The sequence below is a fragment of the Schistosoma haematobium genome, chromosome ZW (genome assembly GCF_000699445.3).
Source record: "Schistosoma haematobium chromosome ZW, whole genome shotgun sequence".
Classification (NCBI taxonomy): Eukaryota; Metazoa; Platyhelminthes; class Trematoda; order Strigeidida; family Schistosomatidae; genus Schistosoma; species Schistosoma haematobium.
This window is the reverse complement of record NC_067195.1, coordinates 46,560,996-46,578,221: the sequence shown is the minus strand read 5'-3', so window position 1 is coordinate 46,578,221 and position 17,226 is coordinate 46,560,996. Positions and strand designations below refer to the sequence as shown.

Below are 17,226 nucleotides of genomic sequence, written 5' to 3'. Positions count from 1 at the left end.
TGTTTTGATTTCCATATGTTCTTCAATTGTAGGAATATGGCTTTGCCTTTGAAAATCCTTACCTTTACGTCTGCATCTGAACCTCCTTATTCATCGGTGATGCTTCCCAGGTATGTGAAGGATTCTACATCTTCCAGAGTTTCGCCATCAAGAGTGATTGGATTGATGTTCTCCGCATTGTACTTGAGGACCTTGGTCTTCCCCTTGAGTATGTTGAGGCCTACTGGTGCAGAGACAGACTGCTGCTACACTGGTTGTCTTTATCTGCATTTGTCCATGTGTATGCGATAGGAGGGCCAGGTCATCTGCGAAGTCCATATCGTATAATTTTTTGTGAGCTGTTTATTGTATTCTGTGTTTCCCCTTAGATGTCGAGGTCTTCATAATCCAGTCGACCACCAGGAGAAAGAGGAAGAGAGAGAGTAGACAGCCTTGTCTGACTCCGGTCCTTACTTGGAATGCCTCTGTCAGCTGTTCTTCATGCACGACTTTGCACTGTAGTACGTCGTATGAGTTCCGGATAATATTGACAATCTTCTCAGGTACTCTGTAGTGTCGAAGAAGTTCCCATAACGTCCTCCTATCTACACTGTCAAATGACTTTTCATAATCAATGAAGTTGATGTATAGTGATGAGTTCCACTCAACTGATTGTTCGACGATGATCCGTAGTATCGCAATCCGGTCTATGCACGACCGATCCTTACGGAATCCAGCCTGTTGTTCTCGAAGTTGGACGTCTACTGCGTCTTTCATCCGGTTGAGCAACACTCTGTTAAAGACGTTCCGTGGTACTGACAGTAGTGTGATTCCTCTGTAGTTCTCACATTTGCTCAAATCGCCTCTCTTTGGAGTCTTAGTGAAGTGTCGTTCCTTCCAGTCCATCGGCACTTGTTCCTCCTCCCAAATCTTTTTGAATAGAAGGTAAAGCATGTTTGTAGTTACTTCGATGTCTGACTCCAGTGCTTCAGCTGGTATGTTGTCGGGTCCTGCTGCTTTCCCGCTCTTGATTTGTCTGATGGCCATTCTGATTTCTTCCGTCGTTGGTGGATTGACATCTATAGGAAGATCTATGTGTGCTGCTTCGATGTCCGGTGGATTCATTGGAGCCGGCCTATTCAGGAGTTCCTCGAAGTATTCTACCCATCTGTTACGCTGTTGTTGAATTTCAGTGATTGGTCTGCCTTCTTTGTCTTTGATCGGTCTTTCTGGTTTACTATATTTCCCTGCTAGTTTCTTCGTTGTATTGTAAAGCTGCTTCATATTTCGTTCTCTTGCAGCTTTTTCCGCCGTCGTTGAGGTCCTTTCTTGAGCACTTCTCTATGATTGATTGCAGCTTATCGCAGAATTGACCTTTAATGTCGCCGTTGCTATCATTGGTGGGTGCATAACATTGGATAATATTCATTGTGGTCCCCTCCTTCTTTGTTTTGAATGATGATTTGATGATTCTGGATCCGTGAGATTCCCATCCTACAAGTGCATTTCATGCTACTTTGGAAAGCATTAGAGCAACTTTCTGAGTGTGTGAAGCATTTTCCTCTTCGTGGCCGAAACATAGCAGCATCTCTACCGTATTTAACCTTTGTTGTCCAGCTTGGGTCCCATGGGTTTCGCTAATTCTTAGTACTGCCAAGTTGTATCTCCTCATTTCCGTTGCTATTTGACTGGTCTTCCCAGTCTCCCACATTGTTCGGACGTTCCATGTACCTATAAAAAATGTTACTCTGGTTGTCAGAAGGGGCATCGGCCTCGTGGCTTCCGAAGGAACTCGGCTTTCACCATGAGGCGTCATAGTTCTTCTAAATGAAGACCTTCTAATTCCTAGAGCAGAGTTTAAATGGTTTGAATTACTTTTTCTGGTAAGCGTTTTTTTCGCGAGTTAGTTTTCTACGGGATGGGTTCGCTAACCCCATGCCCAACCCTCCTCCTTTACCCGGGCTTGGGACTGGCAGTAAGTCTAGAAGAGCTACAGGCGGAGTTTGGCTGGTTTTTATTGACCTTAAATTTGTCACTGTTTACTTCTTTGTTTTGGTTGTGTCTCCCATTGGTTTGATTTTTGTTCCTATATTTGTGTATGATTCTCCTGATTGGTTGATAAATTGGGTTGATTTCAATATGCTTGTTGATTGCTGATTGACCTGAGTGCCAGGCTTCTAAAAATTCTCTGGTGTTTTTGGAGTTTCCTCTGTCCAAGATTTCCACATTTTTCCAATCGAATGAGTGTCCGCAGTTGTCCACGTGTATTGATATAAGTAAGGAAATATCATGGCACTTGACACTATCATTATTTTACGATAATTATTATTTGATATACTTTACGAGTTAAGCCGAAATTCGATTATTAAAAATATAGATAATTAGTACAACTAAATATATTACGAATAATACTAATAGAAGCTTGATTAATACAAGTTGCATACATTAATACATACAAATCGCTAAATTATTATGCTGAGAGAGAAAGAGATGACATAAAATAAACCTTACTGTATTTACAATGTATATGACAATCGATTTTTTATCATACTACTGAGAACAAAACAGTTTGTTTTCAAGATCACTTTTATTGATTTATCTTCTCAGTAATTGTTTGTGATGATTGGAAGAATCGATTGTAGTGTATTTCTCTCTCTCTCTGTATATATATATATATATATATATATATATATATATATATATATATATATATATAAGGGTTTGTTGTATGAAGCTGACAAGAGAACAAGCATATTAAAACAACAACCTAATTAGAAGAAACTAACCAACATTATTATGAAATAACCAATATTGTTAATAGCAAGACCTGACAGATAGATTAGCTATGATGAAACATAAACAACAGAATATAGTGTTGTTTGTTTACCACCTATTTTTCTATACACGTACAGAGTAAAAATAGAAAAGGCTATGCTATATTCATTAGTTAGATATACAAACAATACGGTATCTTATTACCACTTTCTTGAACATGTATGAAAAGAAACAAATCAATCATATTAATGGCTGTTTTGTATGTCAAGATGGGATACTTTATTAGAACACTAGTAAGCATCTAGCTAGTAATCCCTGTCATATCCTTGAACCTTGATATTGGTTTAATTCTTCCGATCAAGTTTGTTATGTGCAATATTCATTTCTAGTCATTATCTTAATAATTTGTCATACAGAAATACAGATGTAATAACTGTAAAGATATATTCGAGCATAAATGTTTGAAGAGGATTTATTGAAATACATAAGTGTATACATAAGTATATAACTGTCCTAGTTTCTTGATAATTTTACCTAGTCAACTAACATGCATGATTCTACATTGTTCATGTACATCTGTCCATATTATATCGACACAGTGGAATATTAATAGCTGGTCACTGCTGTGATAATGGTTTACTGAAGTAAAGTTTGATCATAAACTTACAAGACCTTGAGAGCCATAAGAAAGCAATAGATACTAAAAAGTTATTTTGTACTAATTTGAGACTTCTGAACATTAAAAAACTAAGAATGTCTCTTTAGGGTTGAAATTATGACCATATACAAGTAGTGAACAATGAGGACCATTGTATTTTATGAAGGAAGTGAATTTGAAAATGTGGGACATTCTGTTTTATTCAAACGGTATTAGGATATAATAATCACTATAAGATCGAAGGCTCCAATGTACCACTTTTGTTGACTGAGGTAGCGAGAGATAAGTTTTGGTCTTACGTTTGACGTATATTTCTTTTCATACGCTACTAAGGTAAGTACTACTTGATGAAGTGTATTCAAAAATCGGAAACAACATAATTCTTAAGACTATCATCAAAACATTTAATCATCTGGAAATTGTAAAATCAGTTGTGATGAATAACACTTTAAAACTGGAATAAAAATTACTGATCAAGTTTAAAAATGATTTATAAAGGCTTGTTTTGAATTTTAGATAGTAATTATCACTGAAATCATCTAGAAAATCATTAGAAGCCGGGGAAAATCGAGGAGCCGATATTTTCTTGTTTAAGATTCAAATCTCAACTACTTGATCGCAAGTCTAAACCTTTTTCAGTTATGTTAGAACTACTGAGCAGTATGACTACTTTTCGTACAAATATTCTGAATCAAAGTGAAGTGTATTTGAGTATCTCAGTCACCCATACGCCATTATTAATATGCCTTAATATAAGGCAAGCATTTTATGACAAATAACTGAAGTGTTGAGTATAGAATAAATATGATAAATTTACTGACTTTCAACTGTTTGTTAGCTAATTGAGAAAATCCCTAGGTTTGTTATATTTTGGGTCGTGGCTACCAGTAGAATATAGAATGCGTGTTTGGCCCTTTTAAGGACATTGAAAATAGGATGGATTGTGTTTCTCGTATTGCACTGCTAGACACTATGTAAAACCTAATGGTTCTATTCTCAAAATCGATCTAGGGATTAATTTCGACTTGAATATTCAGGTGAAACAAAATGTGAATTTTTTGAGCAGTTGCACTAAACGAATCAAATAATATTATAGGAAAGATCATTTATGGATTAATTGTCTTAGTATAGAGGACTTATAGAGACTGCAGTGTTTTCACCGCTGAAATCACTATGTAAACTGAGCTAGACTACAATAGAAAAAAAGGTTAAGTGTTCGCGCACAAAATCGAAGGTTCTGGGTTCGATCCCTGCGTGTGGAACTATGGATGTACACTGTTGAGGATTCACACACTAGAAAAAAGACCTTCCAGTACTGCCAGGTTCTCAACGATGGTCTATTTCGAATCAATTCATGATTTCAACAGTGAAAGTTAAATATCTTTAAAAAAAAACATACTTTGAAATATGATGTACTATAAACGATATAATTAAAAGTTGAATTCAACATATGTATACTTAGTTTAAAACATATACACAAGGAACATAATAAAACACATTTAGAATGTAAAAAGGAAGTTTATGTGGTTACATATTGATTTTATTTTAAAATATATATAGTACTTTAGTAAATAGCATGAAAAATATAACCAAACTGAAATATTCCATACATGAAGTTAAACTTCTGCAATCCAAAATGAATTTAACATAACACTTTACAGGTTTTAGTGAATATGAATTAGCTTTACTACATCGCAACATTATTAAAAATATAATTTTTGTTTAAATTACTTTATGTATAAATATTTTAATGTTTCAAAATATCTAAACTCAATTACTGTTTCAACTAAAATGTTTTATTAATAAAGTCATAGATTGGGAAATAACATTGTACTCATTTTAATACATTTTTCAACAGTATTCATAACTTATCACTTTATCATAGATTCATATATTTATAAAGCAGTGTGAAATTGGTTAATTATCACTAATATAAAATGATAGCTAAATATTACTTCATATTTTTCTAGATCCTGTCAAATTTATTTAAAGAGTTAATAACTAAGAATAGTGAAAACCAATAGATTACTAATGAATATCCGCTATTCAAATATTCATGATAGAATAAGAAAATATCATGGAGAAAATCTCCATGGATTGATACCAGTGAAAACTGACAAAGTTCAATAATGGAACGGGTCTAGATAACTATTACCAATGGCAATGAATAGTAGTCGCGAAATACCATAAACCTATTGAACTAAGACATGTAAACCACTGGATTCCAACTCAATAGTCTGAAGTTTAAGAAATCAGTGTAAGACCTGAAGGTTCTAGTTTCAATCTTTAATGAGGCAGCAAGTAGGCACTGCTGAGAAGTACTATGATTTTTAACGATAAAGTTTATGTGAACAGATTCCTTAGTTTGTTACGACTTTATCATCTAAATGATATAATAAAAATATTTTATTTATGAGAACAATTAGAAATATTGACAGTGACCATCCAAATGTCAAAATAGACTACCACTGAAATATTACAAATCAACTAAATCATGCTGCTATTCTTCATCAACTCCATCAGAAAAATAAGTTAATTATATCAAAAAATGTTTGGTAACCATTCATAGAAAAGAAAATCAATATTCTTCTTCTTCTTCTTCTTCTTGTAAATTCATATACGAATTTAGGCTAAACAATTAAATCAGATCATTTAGTTTGTTTTTTAAAGACTAGTTTATTAAATTACTCGATACTAAATGAAAGGTACAAACAGACAAATCAATTCTACAAAGAATTTGACAAAGAATATTCTATATACATCTCAACACTGAAAGGAATAACTATTTAGCATTTGAATTGAATGGCATTTTAATAGAATAAAAAGGTAAAAAGATGTATACAGAGAATTTATTTTTAATACTTTCAAATTGGATATTTTTGTTGTTGTTGTTGGTATATTTGGTTTTTGTCGTCCAGTATCTGGAAGAGTTTTTATTATTCCTTTCATTTGTTTATTATCTAAATACTGGTGACTATAAAATTCATGTTCATGTTCATATTTTACATCTAACTTAAAATTGATAAAAACACTTTTTTTTACTTTAAAATACAGATGATGATGTTGAACATCTACAGCGTTTAAGACGTCTCCGAATGGCTGCAGAAAAACGAAGAATAGAATTGGTTAAACGTTTGCATTATTTATATGTGAGCTTAGGAACTCGAAGAACACAAGGTGAAACATGGTTTTATACAATTTTATTATGAAGATTATACTTGTTACTGATTATATATGTATGGAGAGTGATATTTACATAAGTTATTTAAGCAAATTTTAGTCAATAATTGGATTATTAATAACCTCAGGTTACTGTAAAACAATTTCATACAATTGTATAACCTTTCAACAGTTCTTCAATATAACTTCACACTGAATCAACATTGAGTTCTCAAAGTGTTTTAGTGAGAACGATACCCCTAAACCATAGAACTTAAGCTTACCGATAACTAATCTTAACTTCAGTCAATTTGTCATATAAAATAATCTTTATTCAACATAATCTATGGGTAATAATGTCAGTAATATAATTAACTGTTTGAGTTATTGCTTCACATCAATGAGTACATAATTACTGACAACAAGATTAAAGTTTTTTTAAACAGGGTTTAAATGATGGCTACTTGCCTCATCAAAAATTATTAAAGCTGCATGAAATTATTGTTGGGTTAGATAGGTTTTGATTAGTTCTAGTTCATACAGACGATTACATAATTGATTCATCTACTAATATACTTTCTGTATTTAACTTGACAGATATTAAGTAAAAATAACTCTAATTTTAAAGTATAAAACTGTTAAAAACTCTGCCTATTTTTATATTTCACTTCTAGTTCTTTCTACTTACTTGTCATACAAAGCTTAAATGTTGAAGGTTTCCATTGTGTGTTTGATAGCTAAATTACATTATTTAAATTTTATATGTATCGTACACGAAAATCGCCAATGATCATAATTATTACAGTAAAATGCTGAAAACACTTAGATTTTTAGATGATTGTTTATCGGTTATTTTGTTTTGATTCTCTGAATATGTATTATTCTTGATGAGAATAACAACAGCTGATTATTTGTTTACTGCTACTACTACTACTACTGCTACTACTAATACTACTATTATTATTATTATTATTATTATTACTACTACTACTACTACTACCACTACTCATACTAATACTACTACTACTAATACTACTACTACTAATACTAATACCACTACTACTACTGCTACTACTAATACTACTACTACTATTACTACTACTACTACTAATAATAATAATAATAATAATAGTATTACAATTGTTAGATATGATTACAGTAAAATTTTAAACTGATCATGAATAATTGTGTACCATTTTTGAACGAAAAGTTGATTATTAGTGTTAGACTATTTTACGACACTATCACCATTCGATGCCGGCTCAGTGGTTCAGTAGATTAAGCGTTCGCGCGCGAGCCCGAAGGCCCTGGGTTCGAATCCCGCGAGCGGGATCGTGGATGCGCACTACTGAGGAGTCCCACAATAGGACGAAACGGCCGTCCAGTGCTTCCGGGTTTCCAAAGGTGGTCTAACATCAATCGGTTCATGATCTCAATCAAGAAAAAAAAAGAAAAACCTTCATTTGTAACATCATTAATTCAATATTTATAGGGATTAATAAAAGAATAAAATAAATAACCTAAGAGTGATTCATATAATTTCAGCACTGTTGAACTAGTACCTGAAGAAATTTCAGCACAAATTCAGGAAGCTCAGTTGGTTTTGCAAGCTAGTGTCATCTTTGAAGTTGGAGAGATGTCCATCTCCTAACAAAATGAAAAGTATACTGAGTAACAACTACTTTGAACTACTTTATGCCTGTGAGACATGGGATTTGTAAAAAGACGATATCCGTACGTTACTATCATTTGATCAAAGATACCTTTAAAGCATTCCTCAAGTATGCCAGAACAACTGAATTGGCAGTTCTGAGGTTAGACACGGGGTATTAGGTAAAAAATGGAGAGTCAACTGACAAGGTAATGTAACTTCATAGATTAAAGTGGTTGGAGAATAGATTGTGTAATCTCAACCACCACCGATCTCGACCCCTGATGCTTGATAGTACAGGAGTAGGTTGGAAGAACTTTAGGGGTCAGTAAACTAAGACTCGGAATCAGTCCATGAAGTTATTGATTGTTGGGGGTTACGGACAATATAGTTGGGTTCGGCGCTTTTTCCATAATAGTTGAAGGATGGTAACTGAAATGCTAAAAATCAGTCACGACAGAGTAGTTCCATCCACTATTTGTTTTCTCCTTGACTTTTATAATTATCGTATACTTTTATTCCTCGAATCTACTCTCCATTTTCGAATGATTTTGTGTATGACTAATCTTTTCTGCAACCACTGATCACGTTACTGATTTGAGATTTCTGTTAATGACTTCATCTTGGTGTGCTAACGTGTTATGGCAACCTGAATTGATGCATATATATGCCGGGTTCTACATTGCTTATGACTAACTAACAGGATTCATATCGTGGCTAATATAAAAAAACACAAGCAAAGAAATCTCGTAGACTCCCATGTAACTTATTGACCGTTGAATCTTGACATACTTAATGTGAACTTTGAATAAGTTGACGATAGTGTACACTGCCAAAATGTCATAATTTATAAAAATATGGAAGTGTTTTTTAATTCAGAAAAAAAGTTAAAACCGATATCTCGCATGTGAAGAGAAATGTACAGCTAGCACAAATGAAAATCGATTTAACAAATTCTTAAGTCATGTCAACCCTATATTTAAGAAGCGATCACCAGTTTGACCACTTAGATAAAAAAAGAAACGAAAACATTATATTGATTACATTTGCTAACAGTCCCTCTTAACAATCTTATTATTTATGATTTCATATGAACACATACCGAAAAATATAATTTTACATTGGAATACAATTCTTTGCTAACAATGTGATTTTGCTTATCAAATTCGTTTCTAAGATAAACAGCATTCATGTTTGCAAAATTTCATTCTTTTTATCATCCAGTGTATATTAAAACATGAAGAGTAAACATGCAATTATACTTGACTAATTTTCTACCAGAAACTTAAATAATAAGGGGATATAAATATTAAGACTTATTTTGAAAGAAAATTCGTCTTAATATTAGACTGGAAAGGGACGCAGTATGTCAGATATTACCCTGAAAGCATTTTCCACAATGAACTGACGTCAGTTACTGAAGTATTGAAGGTCGTGTGTAGGCAAATGGAATGTCGATCCCAGCTATGCGTGCTTACAGATGATTCTATATGAGTGTGAAATCAGTCTGAACAGCCTTTAAAGTGAACACTATACCCCTAGACCGTGATTCGATAACCAACAATTCACGCCTTCAATACTTAGGTGTCGAAATTCTTATCAAATATCTTAAGTGATTTACTGTTTTATTTGACAATTAGTTTACTACAAAGATTGTAATCTTCTACTTGATCATTCGAAGATGAATTTGGATGCCAATGTAAACGCAATTATTTTTGAGTTCATTACTTCCCTCTCTACCAAACTGACCTCCGTTAGTAATGATAATCACCCTCGAAATACATAAAATGTCCTCACTTAGAAAAAAAATTATTTGATCTATTCACGGTCAGTATTGTTCAATGTTTCTGTTAGTTACATTATTTTGGAAGGATAAATTTAATACACTAGTACAAAATAAACCTGGCAGTGAACTTTGTTACAAAAGACTTTTCAGGTGAATGATCGGCTGAAATTTATCAACAATCGAAATCTATGAGTTAAGTTATACAAATGGGGGACGCAATCATGGGATATTTTCAAAAGTATGCATTACAGTGTACAAACATATTCACATTAAGTTACTGCTAACAAACTTTTCCAGTGCACACTGTACAGTTCCTCTCTACCGGTTGTACGAAAAGCAATTTAATAATAGATTAGGAAAAAATCCTGGTATCAGATTTTTTTTTTGTTTTTTTTTCAAGCATAAATCATATATATTCAGTTGTGTTGACCAAGAACTATTTTTTCTAAATGGATATGTAATGTATGCAATAATTATCAATATTGTTGGATGAGAGATTTAGATTTCTATGAATCTAGTTACAGAAATATTTAGAAAAATTTGAAAAAAAGACTTTAAATCCGATTAGGAATTTCGATAAGAGTCAATTATTATAAACGTGATAACATAAAAATGTTTTCAATGATAACAAAATTGTACTCATTAAGTAATACAAATGGATTGTTAGGTGATACAAATAATGAATTAATTGAAAAAAAAACGCAAACTTCTGAATGTAAATAAGCGTAATTGTACTTTATATCGTGAAATGATTTTACTCAGGCAACTTTTCGAAATCAAATATCCTGGTACGTCCGAGGGTGGGAGAGTTCGCTCTCCTTCTTCAAATGCTCTCACATGGTCACGTGCATACAACCACTGCCATGGAAGTCCTACTCACTGCTTTATCGTGACATTACTGTTGTTTACGAAATTGAGAGGACGAAAAGCGAATATCCGGTGCTCTGACGGGTTGGTGGACACGGAGGGTTTACTTAGGGGAGTTGGAAAACCCTCATTCCAAACCAATGGTGCATATGGGCTCCAGGATCCTGAAGAAACAAATGGTGTATGAACCAATTATTGGTCACCGGCTACCATGGGACTGCATCTCCTAACGTCGCCATACTGCCTTGTAGATCAGACCTTTAGGTCCAGTGCTCGGGGAGTGGTCCCCTAAGAAAATTACCAGCTTCGGTTTGGGCACCCGGGCAGTATCACAGCCCTCACACATATCAAATGAGATTTGTGTGGCGCATGTGTATTCGGTGCCTCTTTGTACCAATATTTATGTGTTCAAATACATAAATAAGGACACACCATCTTACTAGGGATAAAACTCAAGAACCTCAAGCTTCACAGTGGACTGATTGCTTTTAGATGACTGGTTTTTTCATAGGAAATGAACAATTATTCTATATTATTTCAAATATACAAGCATAAAACATCATTACTCACGTTAGATACCTGTATTTCATACTATTCAATCGTTGTTATTAAGAGGCGTTTGTTTTATAAATAAGCAAACCACTTTTTTGCACATACAGTAGATATAATAATTGATTGTTATTTTAGTTAACAAAAAACCTCAGGATGAAATCAAAGTGCACTTCATCAATTCTCTTATTTAAAAAAGATTGCTAAATATTACTTATAGTGACAAATATGCTCGACGTTGAGTTATTCAATATTTTTGTTCACTGTTTTAATTATCGATCAACTATTGAAAAAAATTAGGCAACTAACAATTATCTATAAATTGCTGTTTCAGCTCGAGATGAATGGAAACGTCGTTATTATTCAGCTAAAAAACAGGCACCAAATCTTGAATCAAGAATGAATGGACACAGAGGTGATTTAGAATCACTGATCAGAAGGACTATTTCAACCTTAAAACACAGTGGAACAGATTCTGTAGAGGTAAGAGAAAATTTTGAACTTTAAATAGAATTCATTTAAACAGCATACACTGAGATGCTTTAACGTTAAAAAAAGAGAAAATGCTTTTTGATGAGTGAAATAAGAATGATATATAGTTTACTGTGTGGTCATAATGCTTTCAGAAGAACATTTAACTTGTGGCTAAACTTATTTGAACAAACCAGAATCATTTACAATCCTTAACTTATAATCTGTGTTTTAAAATTGAAAACATCTCATATAATTGTAATAAAAGACCTAAAAGTAATTATAATGAAGTGTGGAGGGTCCAACATATGTTGAAGCTTATCTTCAGAACATAGAAAGTAATTTTATCACTGTTAATTAGAATTTTGACGGTTAAATTACACAGGTCATCACAGTATCAATCTGGCTAATAATAACAATATATTCTGTCAAGAGTTAGTTATATACGACCAATAACTTGAGACAAGTGTATATAGATCAAAGATTCCGCACCTCAAATCTTAGGGAATTACGACGATGAAAAGATATAGAGAGAAACCTTACAATTGTAGTGGAATACTAAACATAGAAGTGAAGTTTAAAAGGAATGAAAGATATGAAACAAAATCGCCAAGGTGTACAATAAACTAAGTACATAAATCAGTGCAACTGCGATTGTCACCTTGAGCGTCTAAAGAAAGTATATAGTTGCCCTGCATTCTACACTTTGAAATTTACACCTTCCAGTAAAGTTCAAACTAAAAACTAATGACTTCATAGACAAATATGATATATCCATCTGATCATCTATGATCTTCCACAAATTCTTAACCAGCTGAAAGACAGCATGAAATGCGTTAAAAGTGTGGCGAAAAATCTTAAGTAATCTGAGAAAAATGGACTGATCCGTTTGATCTCGTCCGCTTGGAAGCACGACCATAAAGTCCAAAGAAAAATATTTGGAGACAAGTCATGTACGAACTTCTGTAAGTAATTTCTTCGTGCTTTACAACATCGGTTTCACACATTTTGAACTCTGTGATTAACATTTTCTAACCGTTCATTTGGTCTATAGAAAGCCAGTAGCAGTATTGGTTACTCATGAGACATAACTTACTACCATCACACCTCAGTGCAGTCCAGACATACAATCGCCAGTAAAGGCTAATCATAGCCAAGGATTACTACTTGTTTAAGATAATGTCGATTATACAATAAGTTTCTCATGTTGAGTTGTTTTCATAAATTTAGATCCAGCATCTCGCAGAGCAGATGGAGAAACGTCGAGTGGTAACAAGAGAGGAATACAAACTAGCTGAAATTATGCTCAGTTTAACCAAGGCAATTCGAGTAAGTGTATAACATTGATGAAGGCAATTGAGAATAACATAATTACTAAGCTGAACTTAAGATAACCGAAGAAATAAGTGCTATTAAGGATAACAATACACCTTATTAGATTGATTTATGTATTAATTATTTACTAAAGTCACTGTATCTCCGTGCTTATGACAGATCGATTCGGAATAAGTGCAATAAGTTATATCTATCTTGCATCATTAATTGGTAGAAACATCACTGGAGAATATTAACCAAGCACACTAAACAAAGATGAGACAAATATGTGGTTGCTGACTGATTTTAATGGTTTTCCAAAAGTTTGGGGCTGAAAATTATTTCTATGTGAAATCACTAAGCAAGATAATGTTTAAAGACTATGTTTAATGTTTAAGGAATTGCTCAGAAGCAAACTTCAGGCTCTCAGATATTTAAGTTAATTTTTCTATTATCAGGGTAGGTTCAAGTTACTAGTTGTATGAATCGGATAAAATGCTTTTTAATAAGAATTAAATATGAATTGGTTCTATTTTTACTTCTGTCCCATTTAAAAGCTTCGATCACAGGCTGAAACAGAAGGTAGGCTTCTTAACGCTGAATTGGACCGTAGAAGAGGTGAGCTTAGTTTAGTCAAGTCTACATCACCAAGCCGAAGAGCATATGCATGCTCATTATCACCCAGACGGAGAACAATACGTGAATCACGAGATGTTGCAAGCTTAAAATCTAATGGACGACGTACTGTAACTTCATATGAACGGCAACGTAGACATGTTAATTATAAGAGTTTATCTCCGAATCGATTGTCAAATGATCAAACATCACAAGAATCAAGTAGCCAGGATGACATGAAAGTTCCATATAGAACGAGAATACAGAGTCCGAAAAAACAAATTCAAGTTCACGGATCAGATGTACGGATCAAAACTCCAGACTTCGAAGTATCTGTGCACTCTGGCAATGAATCGAATTGATAATATAATAATTACGTCCTAATAAATGTAACACAAACCAAATGAACATAAATAACTTGCGTAATGACATGTGTTGTGAACTATGATTTATTAAAATTAGGTTAACCGTATGTTTGTTTATTTAAACAAAAATAGAATTGTATACTAACTTATATTTTCAATAGTTAACAATAATAAAGCTCAACTTATGATAAGATATTGACTAATAGTTTCTGATTCGATATTGTATTAGAAGACAACTAAAAAGTCAACGATCAATCGAATCACGATTTCCGTCCAATAACATAATGCGGAATGCTACAGTCATCTAAATGAGACATGAATTCTTACGTATTTAATGAAATGCACTACTAACCCAGATATATTCCTGGTTTCAGAATAACGGGATTGTGAATAATGAAGAACTGATAGATTATTTAAATTTATATAACTCTAGATGATAAGTTACTATACAATAAAATATGGAATAGGAAAATTTGTTGAACATAGTGAGACATTTTATAGGAAAATCGACTGATGTTAAAATAAAGGTAGCAAAAGTAAAATTTACTCAACAAACATATTGATTTTACACGACTGAAGCATGAAATTATAGAATTGATCAGTAAACAACTATCACACAAACAACATACAACATATCGATACTCGCAATAAGCTGGCTAAATAGGTAAATAGAACGTCTATCTCATAAATTCGTGAATTAGATAAAGTAAGGAAGATTTTTATTTCACGAAGTACGAACATATTTTTCTTGTTTAACTTAACAAAGTAGGTAGTTTTCATAACCGGAAAACCTATCAGTTCTGTGCATTCTCAAACCATCTAAGACCATTGAAATCATGACCCGATATAAACTAGACCACCATTGGAAATCAGGAAGTATTGGACGCCCACTTCGTCATATTATGGGACTGGCCGGCAGTAAGTCAGCAATCCCGGGATCGAGCCAAGGACCTTCAGGCTCGAGTGCGAGCGCTTAACCCCCAGATCACAGAGCCGACAACCAACTGTGTTTATGTCTAACTTCAGTCAATCCACGAAACTGCGTGAACATCTTCTATAACCCCATGCTGACATGTAGGATTAATTTAGTGAAGAAAACTGAGCTAGTTTGTTAAACAGTACTTCTTACATTCAGTAACATTTGTATAACCAAATCTTGAGAATCTCACTTCTGTTTTAATTAAAGATGTATATGATAAAGAAAATTTCCGAAATGTTTATCATTTACTTGATTATATCAACTGGTAGTGCAGTAATGACGAAAAAGCTTAGATGACGGTGAAATGAACACAAAACTAACAATAAACGGTGAAACTAAGTAACTTTTCAATAGATCCCCTGAACCCCACACCTTTAAAACACAACAAATGATAAAAGTTAGTCACAGATGAAAGAAATCTTTATAAATTGATCGCACAAGCATATATATATATATATATATATATATATATATATATATATATATATATATATATATATATATATATATATGAAAAACAACTTAAAATCCAGGAGTGAATAATAATATAGCAGGTAGAAATAAATTTGAGGGAAGAGCCAATGAACAATGGTAGAAGCATATAAGTAAATAAACTGATAAATAATTAATTTTCTAATTACCTTGGTTACACAATCTTTGAAAAAGTACAGCAAATTGCGCAACAGTAAAACTAAGAGGAAATAACGATACATTTTAGAAAAAGACTAAAACATAAGTGCGTATAATGTGTAACCAATAAACAAAAAAGTCAATAATAATAATAATAATAATAAAGAAACGGAAAAAAATAGTGTAGCTTAAGAGAACTGTACAAGTAGTTGGTGAATAGGTTTAGCAACGTATGTTCATGTAAACAAAGAAAAGCTTTTGATTGAATAGACCCACATACACATATGTAAGGAAGTTTTATGTGTACACTCCCTTGAAAAAAGAATTCCATAAATAAATTGATCAATTTATGAAAAGATATGATAGAGAAAAGAAAGGAAGACACGATCACAAATCATAGTAATTGTCATAAACGAAAAGAAATACAATACTGATACCATGGATACCGTTAAAAATGTAACTGACTTTAATAACAATTGCATTATTACAACAAACACGAGAGTATTGTATTACAAGGAATGTGGGGCATAGTGAAGCTATCATATAATAGATGATCAACTTCAATATGAACAAATTGTAAGACTATATGATGGATGAACAATTTATTGAGATATGTAGTGTATGAATAAAATAATGATAATTATTCATTAAATAATAGAGAAAATAACTATAACGACCAAGGCAATACAACAAAAGGTGAACTGAATAAAGAGAAATATGAACACAGATACATGAAATTTAACAAGTCAATAATAACCGGGAGAGTCGAATTACATTGAAAAATCGTAACAAGTTTCCTCATGAGTATAATTTCGAATCCCAGTGGTACTCAAAAAAAAAATAAATAAATAACAATCACAGTATTTAAATATGTTTGATTCTATCTCAATCAATCGGGACGATAGTTGAATAAACCTAAAGTAAGTTAGAGAAAAAATAGGAGGAAAAAAGACATCTTACCATCGGAATACTAGAAATTCAACAATGATTATTAATTCTTGGATTTTTCATCACTACTTTCAGCTGGACTTTTTGGTGAAGTTACATGTTGAACGGCGAATCGATGACTATGCCTACGTAGCTTAACTTGACCTGATGATACTAAAGCATTTGCTTGAATTGAGAATTTATCTGAGTCGATCTTTTGAATAGCAGTCTGTGGTGGCGACGGGGTAAAAGCAGGAGTTTGGATTGATGCAGACAAATTGTTGTTGGAATTTCGCACGTTAGGTACAACGGAACAAACGATTCGAGTATCTTTTGAAATCTAAAAGAAAAAGTGAACAAATTTCAAATGATACAAACAAAAAACAACTATATTTTTATATGAAATTAATGATAACTTTATGTGTTAATTTTGCTGTATACACGGAAGCAATTCCAGGTCTTAATATGTAATAATTACCAGCTAAATTATACTCAAGCAAC

The 17,226-nt window shown here is 32.8% G+C and overlaps 2 protein-coding genes across 3 annotated transcripts in view; one reads left to right on the top strand and one right to left on the bottom strand.

The window, feature by feature from the left end:
* Positions 1 to 14,812, top strand: part of SPATA1 (spermatogenesis associated 1) — a 48,686-nt gene extending 33,874 nt beyond the window's left edge. The window contains exons 10-13 of the mRNA XM_051211567.1: positions 6,467 to 6,589; positions 11,759 to 11,907; positions 13,126 to 13,224; positions 13,767 to 14,812. Of these exons, the coding sequence (XP_051071638.1) occupies positions 6,467 to 6,589; positions 11,759 to 11,907; positions 13,126 to 13,224; positions 13,767 to 14,186 (791 nt within the window). The 3' untranslated portion in view covers positions 14,187 to 14,812. The remainder of the gene's footprint in view (positions 1 to 6,466; positions 6,590 to 11,758; positions 11,908 to 13,125; positions 13,225 to 13,766) is intronic.
* Positions 14,813 to 15,410: 598 nt separating this feature from the next.
* Positions 15,411 to 17,226, bottom strand: part of MS3_00003705 (uncharacterized protein) — a 41,039-nt gene continuing 39,223 nt past the window's right edge. For both annotated transcript variants that reach the window (XM_051211565.1, XM_051211566.1), the window contains one exon: positions 15,411 to 17,065. Coding sequence is in view for 1 of the 2 variants with exons in the window: in XM_051211566.1 (XP_051071637.1) it covers positions 16,790 to 17,065 (276 nt within the window). In the remaining variant the exon portion in view is untranslated. The remainder of the gene's footprint in view (positions 17,066 to 17,226) is intronic.